This window comes from Chlorocebus sabaeus, chromosome 20 (genome assembly GCF_047675955.1).
Source record: "Chlorocebus sabaeus isolate Y175 chromosome 20, mChlSab1.0.hap1, whole genome shotgun sequence".
NCBI lineage: Eukaryota > Metazoa > Chordata > Mammalia > Primates > Cercopithecidae > Chlorocebus > Chlorocebus sabaeus.
This window is the reverse complement of record NC_132923.1, coordinates 17,684,905-17,703,104: the sequence shown is the minus strand read 5'-3', so window position 1 is coordinate 17,703,104 and position 18,200 is coordinate 17,684,905. Positions and strand designations below refer to the sequence as shown.

General features: G+C 38.4%; 1 protein-coding gene across 2 annotated transcripts in view; it reads right to left on the bottom strand.

Annotated features, from left to right (window-relative positions):
- TBX15 (T-box transcription factor 15) overlaps positions 1–18,200 on the bottom strand; it is a 109,252-nt gene that overhangs the window by 46,857 nt on the left and 44,195 nt on the right. For both annotated transcript variants that reach the window (XM_007977382.3, XM_007977384.3), the window contains exon 2: positions 4,906–5,119. In XM_007977382.3, the coding sequence (XP_007975573.3) occupies positions 4,906–5,119 (214 nt within the window). The remainder of the gene's footprint in view (positions 1–4,905; positions 5,120–18,200) is intronic.

Genomic DNA, 18,200 nt, shown 5'->3' with positions numbered 1-18,200 from the left:
CTTCCTGAGTAGCTGGGACTACAGGCATGAGCCACCACGCTCAGCTAATTTGTGTGTGTGTATGTGTATGTTTAGTAGAGATGGGGTTTCACCATATTGGTCAGGCTGGTCTCAAACTCCTGACCTTATGATCTGCCCGCCTCGGCCTCCCAAAGTGCTGAGATTACAGGTGTGAGCCAATGTGCCCGGCCTAAACAATGTATTCTTACTAGATACTCTAAGCACATCAAATTCTAATGTCCTCTAATTCTCAAAGTTGGCCAATTTTTTTCACTTTGGAAATTATCACTACGAAATATACTAGAGACTTATACTACTGAACTAGTATCTCTTCTTAATTTAAATTGACCTATTTGATGATTCATACTCTCCAAGGGTTCAACCCTGCTTTGTATTTTTAGTTAATCTTTGTTGTGATATATATGTATGCATAAGCATGTGTGTGGATGCGTGTAGCCATGCATACATTTCCAATTAGCTATAATCTTTTCTTTTTTTATATACTTTAAGTTCTAGGGTACATGTGCACAACGTGCAGGTTTGTTACATATGTATACTTGTGCCATGTTGGTGTGCTACACCCATCAACTCGTCAGCACCCATCAACTCGTCATTTGCATCAGGTATAGCTATAATCTTTTTAAAGGTTAGTACAGCAACTTACACTCTTTTTATAATCCAAAGAGCTTTTCAGTTTATTGCAAGTTACCATAAAATATTTTCAACTGAGTTTATTTGAAAATAACCACTCTAAAAATAGTCTCTCAAGTAAAAAAGAAAAAAGGAAGGTGTGACCAGTCTCCAAACAAAGAGCCACCAAGATTTTTTAATGCGTAAAACTGTAGAAAATTTTCTGCAAGTTCTCAGGCTGTCAACGTGTGTGTCAGAAGAAGGACCCTGTGGAATTGGAAGCAAATACCAAATGAATTCTCGTGGCCTCTGGGCAATACCTTGTTTCTACCACAATGGCTTGTTAAACTTGCCAAAGCAAGTGAGGTCAGGATATAGCACTTTACAACTTCTCTCATAATTGAAGAGAGGAGGAGACAGAGCAGCCCAAAAGAGGTATTGAGTTTCAATAAGTCTAGAATAAAGTTCACCATTCTTCTTTAACCATAAGAAAGAAGAAAAACATCAAGCTCAAGCTCTTTTGTATCAAGCCGGACGTTAAAAAGTCCTCAGTTCAAAAATTTGGATTGACCTGAATGTGCTCGAGGCTACTTGTATGCAAAATGTTGCATTAAGCTTAACCATCTGGGGCTAGTTAGTCAAGTTGGGCAGAGCACTGTGCTAATGAGGTCAAGGTCACAGGCTTGATCCACATATGGCCTAACTGGCTTTGCTCCATTTCATGGCCATAGACCATACCCTGACCTCAGACAGCCATCTTGCAAATATGTACTGGTTGGTCACAGGAGAGGCTCTCTGTGCTAGTTACACACTCACTACTCATCCAGGAAAAGCAACCCAAAAGGCTAATATCCCCTGGCAGTAGGTCAGTGACATCATAATCATATCTGAGGGAAAGCACAAGAAGGATCACAGTCCTTTAATAGAGATGGTGGCTAATTGTTATATAGTTACAAAATTAATATGTAACTATTTCATCTTTCTCACCTTATTACTCTTCAGAAGCTTCTATGGGTATATCATTTTAAAAAGATCATTTCTCCCCCTACCCTCACAATTTTTATTTAAAAGCCTCATACTTTTGTCTTATGGTGGGCTAATGAAATTTGATGATGGGATACTCATATTGACTAAATCTAACATTCACCATAGGTTAGGCACTTTAATTTGCATTAATTAATTCCAAAAATTTGGCAACCTTGAACTATACATTTAAATACAGATAAATAATTCCCTTCTTAATAACACTGATTTATAGCTTCCCTCTATATGTAAATGTTTGGAGGGCATCTTGCCAGAGATAGGGCAGAAGTCCTCTCACTTATTACCTGAGATAAGAAAATATGGTTTCCCCCAGTCACCTAGAGAAGCTGTATTACATGAAAAAGAGAGACTTCTTTTCTTCATAACTTTACAAAGAAAGATGTTAGATTTTTAAATTCAGTATCTGTTTTGTCTGGAACAGTTACATGACCTTCAATGGAGAAGCTACCCATCTCTTTCCAGTATCCAACTTCTAAAATGAATGAACTATGTGACTTTGGATAAGTCATTTGACCTCATCACCTATAAAACAAAGGAAATCGACTAGATAATCTCCTTGGATTCCCCCTGCTTTAAAATTCTGTGACTACCTTTGAATTCTCTTCTTAAAATCTTTGCAAGTCTTTTTTTTCTTTTTGTCACATTTTAGCATAGAATATCAAGTGAAGTCACAACATTCTAAAGGAAAGTTAATCTTTCATGTTTTACAAAAAGGGATGTGTTTGGTTTTAATTTTATGGCTAAATTTAGGCCAGTTATTTTGTCTTCTAAACCCATTAATCCTTGCAAGCACCTCTGTCCATGGTGCTGATTATGCAGGTTGGGTTGGTACACTCAAAGACTAAGGGCTCTATAGACTTCAGTAGCTCTGAATCAACAGGATCACAGTTCGGGGTGTGGGAAGAGGTAGATGTTGACTAGGATCATCTAAGTGAGAAAAAGGAGAGAAAGCCATATATAACTAATATAACTAAGAAGATGGAGTTTGGAATTAAAATCGAAAATAATACTGACAATACTGTACAGGAAGAAAAATGAGTGAGAAGCAAGAAATCAACCAGGAGAATGAGAAGGAATGAAGAAAATTCACAGAAGAGAAAGCCTTATTTGTATGATTCTGAGTTGTTTCAGAATTACCTGAAAAGAATTAGATGTAGTAACAACAGTTAAGACAACTGAATGCATTGATGTAGTTTCTAAACTTAAACACATGATTTCAATTATTACTAAAGAACAAACTGTGTCTGTCTTGGGGAATATGTAGAGTATCCAGATATTAAGGTGAATTTGTGAAATCAGAGATATGAAAATGAAAATACTGTAGAAGAAATTACAAAATGAGTCACAAGAGGGTTGTCAAGGAGATGCTCAAATGAACTCAATTCACTGAAGCACAGGGAATAAAGAAGTGATACCAGGAACAAACATGACTGGAATGCACAGACCTAAAAGTAATAAAGTAAAAACACAAAAAGAAAACTGGAAAATCTTACAGACAAAAAAAAAATGTAATATTTCTCCTCTCTCCAAACCAACTCTTCTACCAAAACCTTAAAAAATTTTTCCTTGAGTTACTTTGTTTTCTTCCAAGACTTTTCAACCCGAAATGTGGAACAGAAGTACACTGAGACCCAAGCAACAAAAAAGAAATGGTACTGAACACAATTATCCAGCCCAACTTCTCCCCCTAGGAAGCCTTTGATGGTTTTATTCACTATTGAGAGAAGGAAGAGAGTTCCAGAAGAGAAAGAAGATAAACAAAATTTCAGCTTTATTTTAACTTCATGTTTTTGTCATATCTTATTGTATTGGGAGGTTTCCTTATATATATGTAGATAAACTGGACCCAATCAAAATATTATTTTACTTTAAATGGCTATGTTCATGAAAACAGCTCATAATCAGTAAGATGGGATTTTTGTTCCCCATGACATGTAAGATTATGTACACTGGCTTTGAAAACACAAAAGTAGCATAATTGTTTTGCTTAATTTCAATGAACTTTTCCTATATGCTGAAAAGCTTAGTACAAAATTTATTTATTTTTTTATTTTTGAGACAGAGTCTTGCTCTGTCACCCAGGCTAGAGTGCAATGGCATGGTCTCGGCTCACTGCAACCTCTGCCTCCTGGCTTCAAGCGATTCTCCTGCCTCAGCCTCCCAAGTGGCTGGGATTACAGGCACCCATCACCATGTCCAGGTAATTTTTGTAATTTTAAAAGAGAGGAGGTTTTGCCATGTTGGCCAGGCTGGTCTCAAACTCCTGACCTTAGATGATCCACCCGCCTTGGCCTCCGAAAGTGGCATGAGCCACCATGCCTGGCCCAAATTTAATTTTATCTAAATAGTTTCATTTTGAATCCAAGGGGCAAGAACTACAACAATTTCTTAACAGTTCAGAGTTGAGACCACTGTTTTAGAGTCACACAGATTTATGCAGAATTCTGGAACTGCCTCTTAGTACCCATGTGCCTCAGAAAAGCTAACTAATGTCTTTCATTCTCTGCATCCTAATCCATATATGGGATGATTATGTCCAACCTCATAGGATTCCTGTAAGTTTCAAAGATGTGTGTTGAGTGTCCAGCACAAAATAGGTACTTAACTATGGAAAGCTGAAACATATCAATAAAGGAGTAGCTTAACTAAAAGTGTCTATATCAAGGGAAGCTGTGTTTTTAAAACTTTGTAATCCTAGAAAAACAGTTTTGCAAGAAATTCCATAGGTCACCAATAAAGTTGCGTGATAATTTCAAGTCAATGATAAAACACAATGGACCATCAACAGGGCTCAGAATATGCACCAAGCCAATTCTTTTTAAAAAACTTATTACAAAAGCATTGTTTCTTTAAATACTTTAGAAGATGCAAGTTATTATTTGGGAAGCAAACTTCTTGAAAGTCTTTAATGGTGAAGTAAACACTTGCTTTGGAAATATGTATTTTGGCTGTTAAGATACCATGGACTTTCAGTATTAGCTGAAATACATTTGTAGGTGGAAAATGTTTGTGATTTACATGACTTACATTTGAATGACCCTTGGAGGAACATAATACAATCACAGCAAACACAACAGAACCACTTTACCAAGATGTCCAAATGCAGAAAAATGAGCACAAGCTGCTCTGGTTTTATTGATGCCATCACAAATAAATAAGAATGGAAGAATGTAATGGCTCCTACTTCTGCAAATTCTTTGAATCTGGCCACTCAAAGGAATTTGTCCTTACCTGCCTGCTTTGGTGATGATCATTTCAGTTCCAATATCATGGAACCGCTTCCAGAGGTCAGCACATTGCAGCTCCACCTGAATCTCCTCCATGGAAGACATGGCAGCAGGCACAGGGCCTGCAGCGCCAGAGACCAGGTCAGTGTGAGTGCTGAAGGAGCAGGAAGTCCGCTCAGTGAGTACCTCAGAATCTGAACCAGTGCTCTGCTCAGAATCTGCAAAATAAACAATCAAGCCTTAGGTGAGAAACTGCTGAGCTCCCCTCACCCCTGGCCCTAAAAGATGGGGGTGGGAAATGCAATGAAGTGGGGAGAGGGGTAAACAAAAGGAGACTTAAAGCTAGGAAGCTCCAGAGCACAGCACTCAGGGTATTTTATTATTTTCTATGGTTTGTTTTTGTGATTTATGACCTTCTTTCAGGTTTCATGTTTCCAACATGACATCTGGCATTTTAGTAAGTTTTAGCAACAGCTGAAGAAAATTGGTCCACAACAGGCAATATAAATAGTACTAATGTCACCATGTTGAAGGGAATGAGGCCAAACTGGGTCAACAAAATAAATGCCAAATTAAACTAAAATAATTATAAATTATAGGTCCAAACCTAGATTAGACTACCTCATTTGTGTGAGTAAAGATTCAGTGCTAACAATATGTTCTTCAATTCCATACCACTCAGCGTCGCTGCCTGTCAGCTATTTTAAACACAGAAATTTTTTCTCTACTTACATAAGCCATGGCCATCAAAAGTAATGAAAAGCTGCTTGGGATCTTTAGAAGTACTTTGTCATATATTTGAGTAAATGGTTTTTCCTAAGAGTCTAATCAGGCCATTTTGGATGGGAAAAAAACCTCTGTTGTGAGTCAAGGATGTAAGCATATGGAAAAAGTTACCCAAAAAGGCAGTTGAAACAAAGGGAATAAATGAGTTCAGGAGACACCTTGATTGGTTTCTGAAGTATGGGCAGAGGGGAGGGGTGATCCAAACAGGAAGGTGGGATTGAGAGCAACCAAATAAAAAGTTGGCATGCTGGGCCAGATGGTCCTTTCCTGTGTCTTCTGTACTCCTGAAGACAAGTGGGGCTGGGGGTCAGGGGAAGCTGACTGATGAAGAAGGCTAGAGCCAGATTTATCAGGGAAAATTTTCTGGAATTTAAAGTATTTACCTTTAGGAGCTTAATGCCAAGAATTGTATGTCCTAAAATTTTTCAAATTCAGATTATCTAGTATAATTTTCTTAGGTCAAATGATGCTGCAAGTCAAGCCTAAGAATCCATTTATTTAACCCACCCTTAACATCTAGAATTCTGATTGCTTTCCTTGGATTTAAATATATACATGAGTAAAGGCTGGAACCAAGTGTTGTACTCTGACAAGTGACTTTTCAATGGTGTCAAGGATCAGAGCTTCTTGAGCATCAGTCCTTGGCACTAGTAAGATGGAAAAAGAACGGGACAGAATGCCAAATCATGTTGCGGCCAACCTCACTTACCTGCAGCAGGTTTGCAGCCCTGTGAAAAATACATCCCATGGTTCCTTTACTTTTCTTTCCTTTTGTCACTGACTCTTTTCTCTTGCAACCCCAGGCAGCATCTCTGGCAAGAATATCTAACAGCCATGTCAAAGCCCACAGAGAATAAAGTGTCCACAGGGGAAAAAGTGTCATTTCTCTCTATCTCCCCATTTCCTCACCTGTCACTTGTGAAGATATTCAGGCTGTTAAAGAACCAAACCAAACTTCTAAATAAAGGGGAAGTTTCTGACCAAAAACTTCAGTTTACCCATAATCACTACTGTAGTCACTTCATTCTCCCTCCTCCTCTGCTCCCCCCAACAAAAAACAACTATAAAGTTTTATAACTAGGTTTTACATGTCTAAGCACATAATTTTATACCTAGGACTAAACAGCAGCTATTTTTTGGTCTTCTCCAAGCACTGAAAAGTAGAACTACTTATCTAAGATGACAGTTGTTGCTGAGTGACAAATCTATACCCTAGCCTGATTCTATACGCCTTTCAGTGGCAGAGCCATTATATCATCACACACTCAGCCAAACACACTAATTCATGTCCCCTGAGACATAGATTCCCAAATCCTATTTTGTTTCCAGGATATTTTAAGAGATCCTCACTTATCATGAATAGTGTAAATTTTTCAAAAAATTCCTCAAAACAAGATTTTTAAAATATATTATTGTCCTAGCTTTGGAACTGAATAGCTATGAAATCCACCAAAAGTGCCACAATTACAAAAAAAAGAAAACATACACCTTAAGGAGGACCCAGCAGAAATTTTGGACATACGATTTCTCCAATGTATGTTTAGGAAGTGGGAAAAGGAAGGAAAGGTATCACTACACTAAGAGATAAGTATTTAATGGTAGCTAAATTGAGGTTGAGTTTGGAATTGGGACTACGGCTAGAGAATTATGAAATAAGAGACTCTACCGTTAACTCAGTATGTCATCTGGAACAAAACAGGGACTCAAAATGTAACATCAAATGAATTAATGAATAACCTTAGACACGCCATTTAACCACAGGGGGGCCTAGGTCCTCAATGTGCAATGAGAAAGAATGAACTTAAGGATTCCACCTCTAATAATCTGTATGTAAGAATCCTCCCCAGTGCAAGTGCTAACCCAGGTAACCTCAATTAGAAACATCAAATTTAAAATTCTTTGAACAAGACGGGTTAAATAAGGAAAAAGACTAGAGGCTCAGATTCACATTACCATAGGAGTTAAATAATTGAGTGGGTATTCTATAAGCATTTATAGCTTCAATCAAATCAATCAATAAGCACCTATCAGCATATGGCCTTAGATGAAGTACCATGCAGATAATTAGAAACAGAATCCAAGACCTTAAGAAATTTCCCAGTTAGTGTTGATTAATTATGTGTTTATTGAGTGCTTACTATGTGCCCAGCTCTGTGCTAGATTCTGGAAAATAACGAAGTACACAATGGGACCCCTCTTCAAGTACAGTACAGTGGAGACTAGGAGCATTCAAAAATAATCAGAGAGCAACACAAACAACTGCCACACAGTTTTCCTGTCCCAGACGTCTCTTAAGAGTCCAGAAGAGAAAGAGATCCAAGAGGGCAAGAACACTCCTGGGGAACCCAGGGTTAATAGAAAGGAAATAGGCAAGTCTGTGGAGGCATAGGCAGTATTTGTCCATGGAGAGGATTTCCAAAGACATTTATTTAATTGGAAATACCCTGAACTTCTGGATTTTCACTCTCTCACAAAATAGAATCCAGTGACTTTTATATCAAGAATGTAAGCAACAGCACACATGTGCAATAACATGAATGCACATGCAATCTTCTATTCTCAATTGTATCTTAAATATTATAATATTGAAATAAAGTTACTGTTACTTTTATAGAGGCTTTGTTTAAAAAGCTTCTTGAAGAGTTAGGGCCACCTGTGGGGTAACCAACCCTACAAAACCCTTAAAATAGTAACTTCAGAGTCAAGATTAACAGGCTAGGTAAAAATAAAATTTAATCTTTTGTAAAATACATTTGTAAATCATAGTTACAGAAAATATTTTGGCTAACCAGATCAAAATTTTTAACTGTTAATTAGGATGTATAATCAAGTTATCTAAGTCATGAAGAAACACACAGCTGGTTATTTTAATCAAATTAAACCATCCATTTAGAAATATAATCAGTCAGTCCCTTAAAGATCAAAAAACACCTCTGTGTTTTCAAGTTCATTTATTCTTGGCAATTTGTGACTTCCTGTCCACAAAAAATAACTATTAGGAACTCATATGAATGATGCAGGATTTCTTGGCTATCAGATACTGTCAGAATAATATTTCAACAGAAGTTTAAGTAAATCAGGAACATAAAATGTTACACATAACCAAGACAGCTAAAGAAGAAAACTTAAGTAACCCACGCTGAGCCAGTTACAAATCACTAGAGAACATTTTGCGACTCACAGGGCCAAAGCAACACACCTATTCTCATCCCCCAAAAAAATCCTTTAAAAAGAGATTTTAACCATCATTTTACTTTCTATCTCTGACCTATTTCACTTGATAAAATGCATACTGTAACACGAAGTTCCCACAGAAAGTTGAGTTTAGCTTAGAGTAAGTTCAATTCTCACTCTAGCAATAATAATAAAATAACTTTTAATTTATATTTTACACATTACCTAATATTGTATTCCCATTATAAGGTAGACATAGCATGTATTTTTATGTCTATTTTGTGGACAAGGACATTGAAACAAGAGAAATTGAAAACTAACATGTACTAGAATGTAGGTCTTCTCCATCCTGATCCAACGGTCAGATCTCCCCAAAAGCATACTAGGTTCAACCCAACCAAAACAGCTGGCAATTCTGTAACACCCCTTAACTATTTTAACCATCCTCACAACTAAGGTGGCTTAAATATGTTTGATTTTGGCCAAGTCACATGACTATTCTGGTCCCCAATTTCCTTAATCTTTATGGCACAGCACATGCACATTTAATTAGAAGTGCTATAAAGTCCCTTTTAACTTGAATGTTTAATGGGTGGATTAGAAGTACAGCTTAGAGACCACCAAGTCTAACAAAAGCAAACCAACTACAATAGGTTTATTTGTTTACCATATATAGAAAATGCCTAAATTGCATACACTTTTATTCTAATAAAAACAATATCAAAATTATACATTTTAAAAGCATATTTTACAGTCCTGGCATCTCCACTTAACAGTTAATTTTGAGGAATTATTCGTTACTACAGTGAACAAAGCACATATACTCCTGTGGTTCTGCTACTGATCAGCAGTGGGATCTTTAAAGTTTCTTTGGTTCACTTGGCCTTAGTTTCCTTATCTTTACCACGGGGATGGGGGTATAAGATATCTTTCTGCTAAAAAAATAGTTATATATTTATGATAAAGCATAATGTAATGGTTCTACTGATAATAATATTATTGACTTTGGACAGGGAGATGAATATAAGCTCACAAGAACTAACACAAAGAGTTAATGGCCAACATTATTGAGCTCTTACTATTTGTCAGGCACTTTGCCAAGACTGTACATGCATAACATCACTTAGTACAGGCAAGCCTAAGAGTTATTATTATTATCTCCATTTTATACATTATTGATGCCAGAGTCCAGGTTACATCCATTCTATTGCCTAAGGATTTCCAGCACAGAAGACTACATTTAATTTCATTTTTATGTCACCAAATATTTCTGCTTTGCCTTGACTAGTTTACATATTAATGGACTAAGACAAATAAAACAAGTTCTTGCTCTGAATGAGCTCACAATTTGGTAGAAAGGACATGGAAACTGTTAAAGAAGGCTGACTGTGACAGGTACTCCAGCAGAGGTGGGGAAAAGTGTTGAGGAGCTTCAAAGTGGAAGCAAGTCAACGATAAGATGATTGAGAAGACTTTATGAGCTAACATTTGAATATGGTCTTGAAATAGAAATTTGAAACCAACAAGCAACAAAATGAGAGGGAAAGAATTTCATAGAGTGGGAATAACAATGATTAAGGATTTGGAGTTTTAGAGAATTACAAACAAACTGGTATGTCAGAGTTTAGATTATGTAAAGGGAAAGGGGAAGCAAGATAAATGATGAAGGTGGAAGGTCAGGTTCAACTCAACTAAATGACTGCATATTGAACATTTACTATGTGCCAGTCACTCTTCTAAACTCTTGGGACGTCAGGGAACAAACAAAAATTTATAGCCGAGGATCTTGGGTGTCAGGATATGGAGTTTAGACTTTATCATCTACATACTAAAGTTTTTCTTTTACTTGCAGGTAGTAATAGTTCTGTCTTCTATTCAGACCATGACTTCCATAAGCTCAGTTTAATGCTTTGCCACACCTCCTGTGTGAATGATGCAAGATAGCCTGGTTTCTATGTGAAATGTGTAAGCTGGCTGTAGAGTCAGATAAGAGATGTAGAATGCTCTGAGATTAGATGCACAGTATCACTTCTATAAGACTGGAGCTCAGCTGTCATATTTTCCCCAAGGAAGAAAATAGTTTGAAACAATTAAAGGAGAAAAACCCAACCCAGATGATAGACAATACATCTTACTTTCTTTTCTGCCAAATACTGGAACACAACCACATTGAATGCTGTTTCCTATCTGATATTGGTAGGACAGCCACTTCTTGATCTAGTTTATAAATTCCAAACCCTGTAAAACCAAAACTCTCATGACTATCTCAGTGCTCCCATTCATAGAAGGGCAGATACCAGAATCTTAAAACCCAGGCAGCCCTCTCTGTACCAGAAGCAAGTACGTTCCTATTTCCAGAGGACCTCTGCAGTGGAAATTGGTTGTGGGCTATCAGATTTTATCAGGTAGCTTAGAGAATGCTGGTGATGAAACTTTTCATAGAGTAACTCTAAATATGGCAGAAGCGGAGCATTTGGCACTGACCTGAGTACGAACTGAGCCCAAACTTGATACTCAGTCCAGAGCTTCAAGGGAATGAACTATAACCCGGGTTGGATTAAACTAAAATTATGATGATAGCAAACACTCAAATGAGCCTGTTAGATGGCTTTAGTAATGGAATGGTGTCTCTGAGCTCTCCATGCCCTCCAAGTTCTATTTGGGAAAAGGGAGTAACCTGAAGCCTGCAATTCCCATGCCAATAAGCCAATTAAGGAGACTAAGGGCACATCATATCTGACCAGCTGCCTACAGCACTCTCCACTTAACAAGCAGCACCTCTCTCAGCAATACATAGAACCATAGCAAGGACTCAAAGTCATCCCTGAGATCAAAGCCTTTGAGAGAGTCTTTGCAAAGAAGTGGTAGTAGTGATTTTTTATATCTATTTCTTGGTGAGCCGGCAAAGCCTCAATGCCATTAAAGGTTCAACCTCTGTTTTAAGTTACTTGAAAAAGCTTCAGATTGCTCTCCACAGTGGCTGGACTAATTTGCATTCCCACGAACAGTGTATAAGTATTTCTTTTTCTCCACAGCCTTGCTAGCATTTGTTGTTCTTTTCTCTTTTTAATAATAGCCATTCTGACTGGTGTGAAATAGTACCTCATTGTGATTTTGAGTTGCATTTCTCTGTTGGTTAGTGATGCTCAGGATTTTTTCCTATGTTTATTGTCCACTTGTATGTCTTCTTTTGAGAAGTGTCTATTCATGTCCTTTGCCCATTTTTAATGGGGTTGTTTTTTGCTTATTGATTTAAGTGCCCTATAGATTCTGTATATTAGGCATTTAACCAAAAAGACACATGCATTTGTATGTTCATTGCTGTACTATTAAAAATAGCAAAGACATGGCATCAACCCAGGTGCCTACCAATAGTAGATTGGAAAAAGAAAATGTGGTACATATATACTATGGCATACTATGCAACCATAAAAAAGAATGAAATTATGTCCTTTGCACAACATGGATGCAGCTGGAGGTCATAATCCTAAGTGAATTAACACAGGAGCAGGCCAGGCCTAGAGGCTCATGCCTGTAATCTTAGCGCTTTGGAAAGCTGACACAGGCAGATCGCTTGAGCCCAGGAGTTTGAGACCAGCCTGGGCAACATGGCAAAGTCCTATCCCTACTAAAAATTCAACAATTAGCCAAGCATGATGGCACGTGCCTGTAGTCCCAGCTACTTGGAAGACTGAGATGGGAGGATCACCTGAGCCTGGGAAGGTCGAGGCTGCGGTCAGCTGTGATAGCATCACTGTACTCCAGCCTGGGCAACAGAATGAGATCTAGCCTCAAAAAAAAAAAAAAAAAAAAAAAAAAAAAAAAAAAAAAAAAAAAAAAAAAAACAGGAACAGAAAACCAATTATCTCATGTTCTTTTATAAGTGAGAGCTAAACATTTAGCACACATGGACATAAATATGGGAACAACAGACACTGAAGACTGCTCCATGGTGGAAGAGGGAGGCATGGGTTGAAAAAGTACCTATAGGATACTGTGCTCACTGCCTGGGTGATGGGATTCGTACCCTAAACCTCAGCGTCAAGCAATATTCCCATGTAACAAGGATATCTAGAGGATAGCACAGGTATGCTCTAGATCTAAAACAAAAGTTAAAATTGTTTAAAGTTGAAATTTCAAATAAAAGATGAAATTATAAAAAAACTTTGCTTTAGCCTAGAACAATATGCAAAAGTTTCAACCTCTAGTGATCCAGCATGCTTTGAAGCTGGAAATGAACAACAAGGAAGAGAAGTAGCAAGTACTGTATTAGGCACTTTATATACATTATTATCTCATACAATTTTCACAGAAACCTTTAAAGTAGGCATTATTGCTGCCATTTTACATATAAGAAAACTGAGGCATGACATGAATAAAAGGCTTCTCTCACAGTATATAAATGGGAGGTGTCAGAGTGGGAATTGAATTAGTCTGACACTAGAGTTGATGCTCTTTTCACTATACTCTGTTGCCCATTTTTCAGAACTAGAACTGCAGAGTTGTGCACATTCTACTCTGAACTCATAAATGCAGAGTTAATGCTCAGGCTGCTCAATCAGAAGTTAGCTCTATGGAAATTAAAACTGTCGGTTTTTTGAGAAGGGAAAATTCAAACGAAGGTCTGACGGGAATTTTCCCCTGTCAGTAAAAGGGCAGTTACATTCAGGAATATTTTAGCTCTCTTCATCAACTTAACATTATTAATAAGCAAGTACAAGTATAAAAGGCCTCTTTTGCTGTATTTCACTTCCTATCCCCAATCCAACCTAGGTAAAAGATCCAAATGTGATAGACGCTGAAGATCACTGTCAATGTCAAATCATCCTTTTGCTTTAGCCTAGACCAATAAGTAAAACATAACAAGGTACTTGGAAAATGTTTGGACTTTGAGAAATTTTTAATGGAAGCATTGAAAGACAGAAGGCAACTGAAGTGGATCCTACTTGTGCAGAATTTGGTTTATTTAGGCTTAACTCAAGTCAAAGTGCAGGACCCAAACATTTTTGATGGTCCTAAGTGGATATCTACGCTTGAAGAGAATTCAGCTGATAATAATGTATGTGAAAGCACTTGATAAACAATAAAGTGTCAAATCAACATATAAGATTCTACACCAATGACAAAGCATATCAGAAAGACAAAAAGAAAGAAAGAAAGAAAGAAAGAAAGAAAGAAAGAAAGAAAGAAAGAAAGAAAGAAAGAAAGAAAGAAAGAAAGAAAGAAAGATGGGTACTGAATTTTCTAAAACAGTCCTAATTTCAAATATTTTATTTTATTCTTCCCACAAAATTAATGTTTATGAGACCAACTTTTGGTTTAGAAAATATTCCTCATGAACACACAGACAGTGTGTTCATCACACTGTTTGCTTATTTTGATGGAATAATCAAAAATTGGCCACAAGTCACATGGAAATGTTCAACCTAAGAATCTCTTGCACCAAAGGTCCTTCAAAAGTTCATTCTGATAAACTGGGTGGTCTTCAAGATTTACCAGTCAATTTCAGGTGAGCGGCTATCAACACAGGCCCCTTCCTAAGGCTCTTCGCATTTTTCCTGGGTGAAGCAATACACTATCTCATCCCCAAGTCAATGTTTATTTGCTCTTTGCAACCACTACTTCCAACCTCCCACCACCACCTCCGACACCAGCCACTGTCATAGCACCATTATATATCTGCCATAGTGATCTTTTAATTTCTGTGATGTGAAAAGTGGGCCTTTCTCCAAAGGCCCTACAAGCATTTGCTGTATACTTTGTTAGAATGTTCCCACTGAGCACCAATAAACAAATTCATGATGATGCACTAAAGGGGAAGAACTAAGCAGCCAATTTCTAAACAAGTGTAATTTAACTGTGACTTCTGGAGAGAGTGCCCCTGGAGGTGGCAGTTTCAAAGATGTAAGTAGGATAAACATTTGAGTACAGCCAGGAATGCCCTTCAGATGATCCCAGGAGACCATCAACTACTCCAAGTTTAAAATCAACTCAACTCACCATGCAAACACAGAAAACCATCCTGTTTAGTAAATATCATATGGCTGACAACAATGTAACAACCTCTTCAGTAAACAAAATTCATCCATTCAATGAATCATTCATTTGTTCAGCAACTAATATTCATTTTCTGGGCTGGGCCTGGCAAGGTACTAGGTGCTATTAGGGGCACAAAATTGAATAAGAGATGATCCATGTCCTCAGCAGCTTATACAATCATTTAGGGAGAGAGGATACGTCCATAAATAAGTCTAATAAAAGTAGAATAGTCAAAATCCACCACAGCAGACAGCATGCTGGGGCTTAGGATTCAAAAGACTGAGTTCTTGAGCTCATCTCTCCTCTTTCCAACCGTCTAACCTTAAGCAAGTCACTTAACTTCTTAAGCCTTTGTTTTATCATTTGTAAAATGAGGATACCATTTGTATCTACTTTGTGAAACTTTTATGAACTATTAACAAGGTGCCTACGTATGTGTATTTGCACTAATACTTTATCAACAAAAAAGATCCAGACATATGAATGCTAATTTTCAGGTACTATTATCTAAGAGAAATAGCAACAAAATCCTATGGGAGTTTAGAGGTGAGAGAAATCTCTCCCAGTCCAGGGATTTTTTCTGGGCCTAATGAAGATATGTCTGTGAGATGCAAAGGCAGAAATGGGGAAGAAAGAGAGGGGTCTTCTAGGAAAAGGGAATTTTCTGGCAGAGGCATGGCAATAAAATCCACCAAATGTATTTAGAGAGCAGCAATCTATGTCATTCTGGCCACATCAGTGTTATTCCTCTTGTATCCTCAGCACCTGAAACAGTGTCTGGCACCTATTATGCACTCAATAAAGTGTTTTTGTTGAATGAATTAATGAATGAAATGCTGTAGGTTTAGCAAAGTAAGAGAAGAGAGCCAGAGATCTGGGAGGGTAGGCTGGAGTCAGATGAAGAATCTTGAATACCATTCTTCTCATCTTCTTCCAGGAGACAAATATATCCCTAGTAATGAGGTGTCTTAATTGCATGATATGTTCCCAATGAAATCCCTATTAAATCCCAGGGTCACCTCCTGACATTATAACCTGAACTACTGGAATCCTACCAGCTTTTCCTTGCATGACTGTGAGCTGTGTCAAACTGATTGGCGAGGTCTGACCTGAAATCTTTCAGGGGTTTCAACTGAGTTCAAAGAGTTCAGTCACTTCTGTGAGTAGCAGTCAGTCAAACACCTAGAAAATACTCAGATACTAACTCCCCTCCACATTAACCTAAGAAGAGAAAGCACTTACAGTCATGAGGATAAAATAAGGAAAGGATCAAGTTCTTCTACAAATGCTAGAGCTAGTAATGCTAAGGGAGAGGTAGTGAGACAGAGATACCCTTCTCCTTCAGGAACAGAATGACTGCTGTGCTGACCAGGTCCCCTACACATCCAGCGTCTCTGTTGTCTGCAATGAAGTGGGGTTTCCAGAGTTGCTGAGAAGTAAGGGAAAAGATTACAAACCTCCTTTAGAATTCCACAGACCCAGATTATGACTGGGCAAGCTACTTAGCCTTTCTGAGCCAATTTCTTCATCTAAAATGGAGATAGTGGTTACCATGTGTCTCAGTGAAGCCCCTGGCGCACAATAGGAATATACTTAATATAAATGCTTTCCATCATTTGGAACAGAAAATGATCATATGGGTTAAGTCTTTTCCCAGTCACTTCCCTGTCCCTATCAGAGAGGCAGAAAGAAGACTTTGAAATGAATAAATGCAAACCTCACTAAAGAAAATGTAAAATATAGAGTGGGAAAAGATCACATGATGAAGAAAATATTTCAGGGTCTAGAGCAAAACTATCAAAATTGAACGGTGTTAGGAGAAATGGTGGAAAGGCAGAAAAAGGGAAAAGCAGAAGAAACAATGAAAATGCCATGTAAGGAAGCCTCCTTTTGTGTGGGTCTGCTTGAGTGATGCTCTCTTGGTCCACAATGGCTGGCACAATATCTGAGAAGGAAAGTGATAAGGTCTAAAAGAAGAGAGAAAAAGGTAGATCACTAAGAAAAGAGGTACACTGGGTTTTCAGTAAGGAAAATGGGCTAGGGAGCAAACTCTCACCTTGAACAGAGAAGCAGAGAGAGCAATTGAGGCTGAAGAAGCTGCTCAAAGGCATTGTTCCATGAGAGGTGGAAAGGACAGGGCAGAGCTTAGAAGCTGCAGGAAGCCCTGACTCCAGATGGACAGCCTTGTCAGAAACACTCACCTGGCTCAGGATAAGGAAAACACACTGGGAAGGCAGAAAAAAAATCTAGTACCTAGGTGAGGCTCCCAGGGAGCATGAGCAGGAGGCCTGAAACGTAGGCATTTTAACCCTATTTTGAGACTTCTACAAGGGAATATGCCCACTGCCACCCACCCAGAAGTATCAGAGAGAACAAATTGACCCAAGTCTCTCCCATTTCAAAACTTCACCTCATCCACCATCCCACACCACCTTCGGAAACCCTAAAATCAAATGTTTTGATGTCAGAAAGAAATTCACTTTCGGGGCACAAGGCAATCATTGAGAATGAAATCACTGAGTGTCTTTATATTTACAACTCAACAAACCCAGATTAAGATGCTTGCAAAACTTAGAATCTCACCCTCACATCCCAAGTTCCCAGACCCTCCAGGAAAAGTCTTCCTCCCAAGTCTCTCCTGTCTTTCTTTTTCCTCTAAAGTTCTTCCCAAACGGGAATGAGTCATCAAAGGGTGCTAACCCCAAGGTGGATTTTTTATGATGGCCAAGAAAAGGAGGGTGGGGTGAGGTAAGCAATTGCCTTACACTGTCTTCTGTGTAGAAGGCTGATTAGGGAATCGCAAAGTGAACATGTTATTCTTAACTCCATTCCCGACTCCTTGAGTCATTCTGGCCATGTCACTTAATTCCACTCATTCCATGGTCAACACCCTGGCTTCAGCAAGCCTCTGTTTTTCCCCAGGCCTACCTACCTTGAAGGGTCAGAATGACCCTTGAAGAGACAGTGTCCTTCAAGTGTGTCAGCAATTCAGAAACGGACAGCTTCCAAAATAGCTGGTGTGTTGTTGAGTGTCTGTTGCCTTCTGAAAGAGTGGCAGTGTCACCGAGACAGCAGGATTTCCTTGCCAAAGTTGCTCCTATCCTCCTCCCCACAAGACTTTGCCCTGCCTCTCCCTGTCCCTGCCTAGGAAGACTTTGAGCCTAGGGGCCATGGCATTTAAGCACTGTCAGAGTTCCCACTTCAATTCCCACAGTGGTGCCAGTTCAGCATCTGTCATGATGACCCAGCCTGAACTGTATTTAGAAGCTTGGACATGGCACCATGTTCCAGCCCATCTCA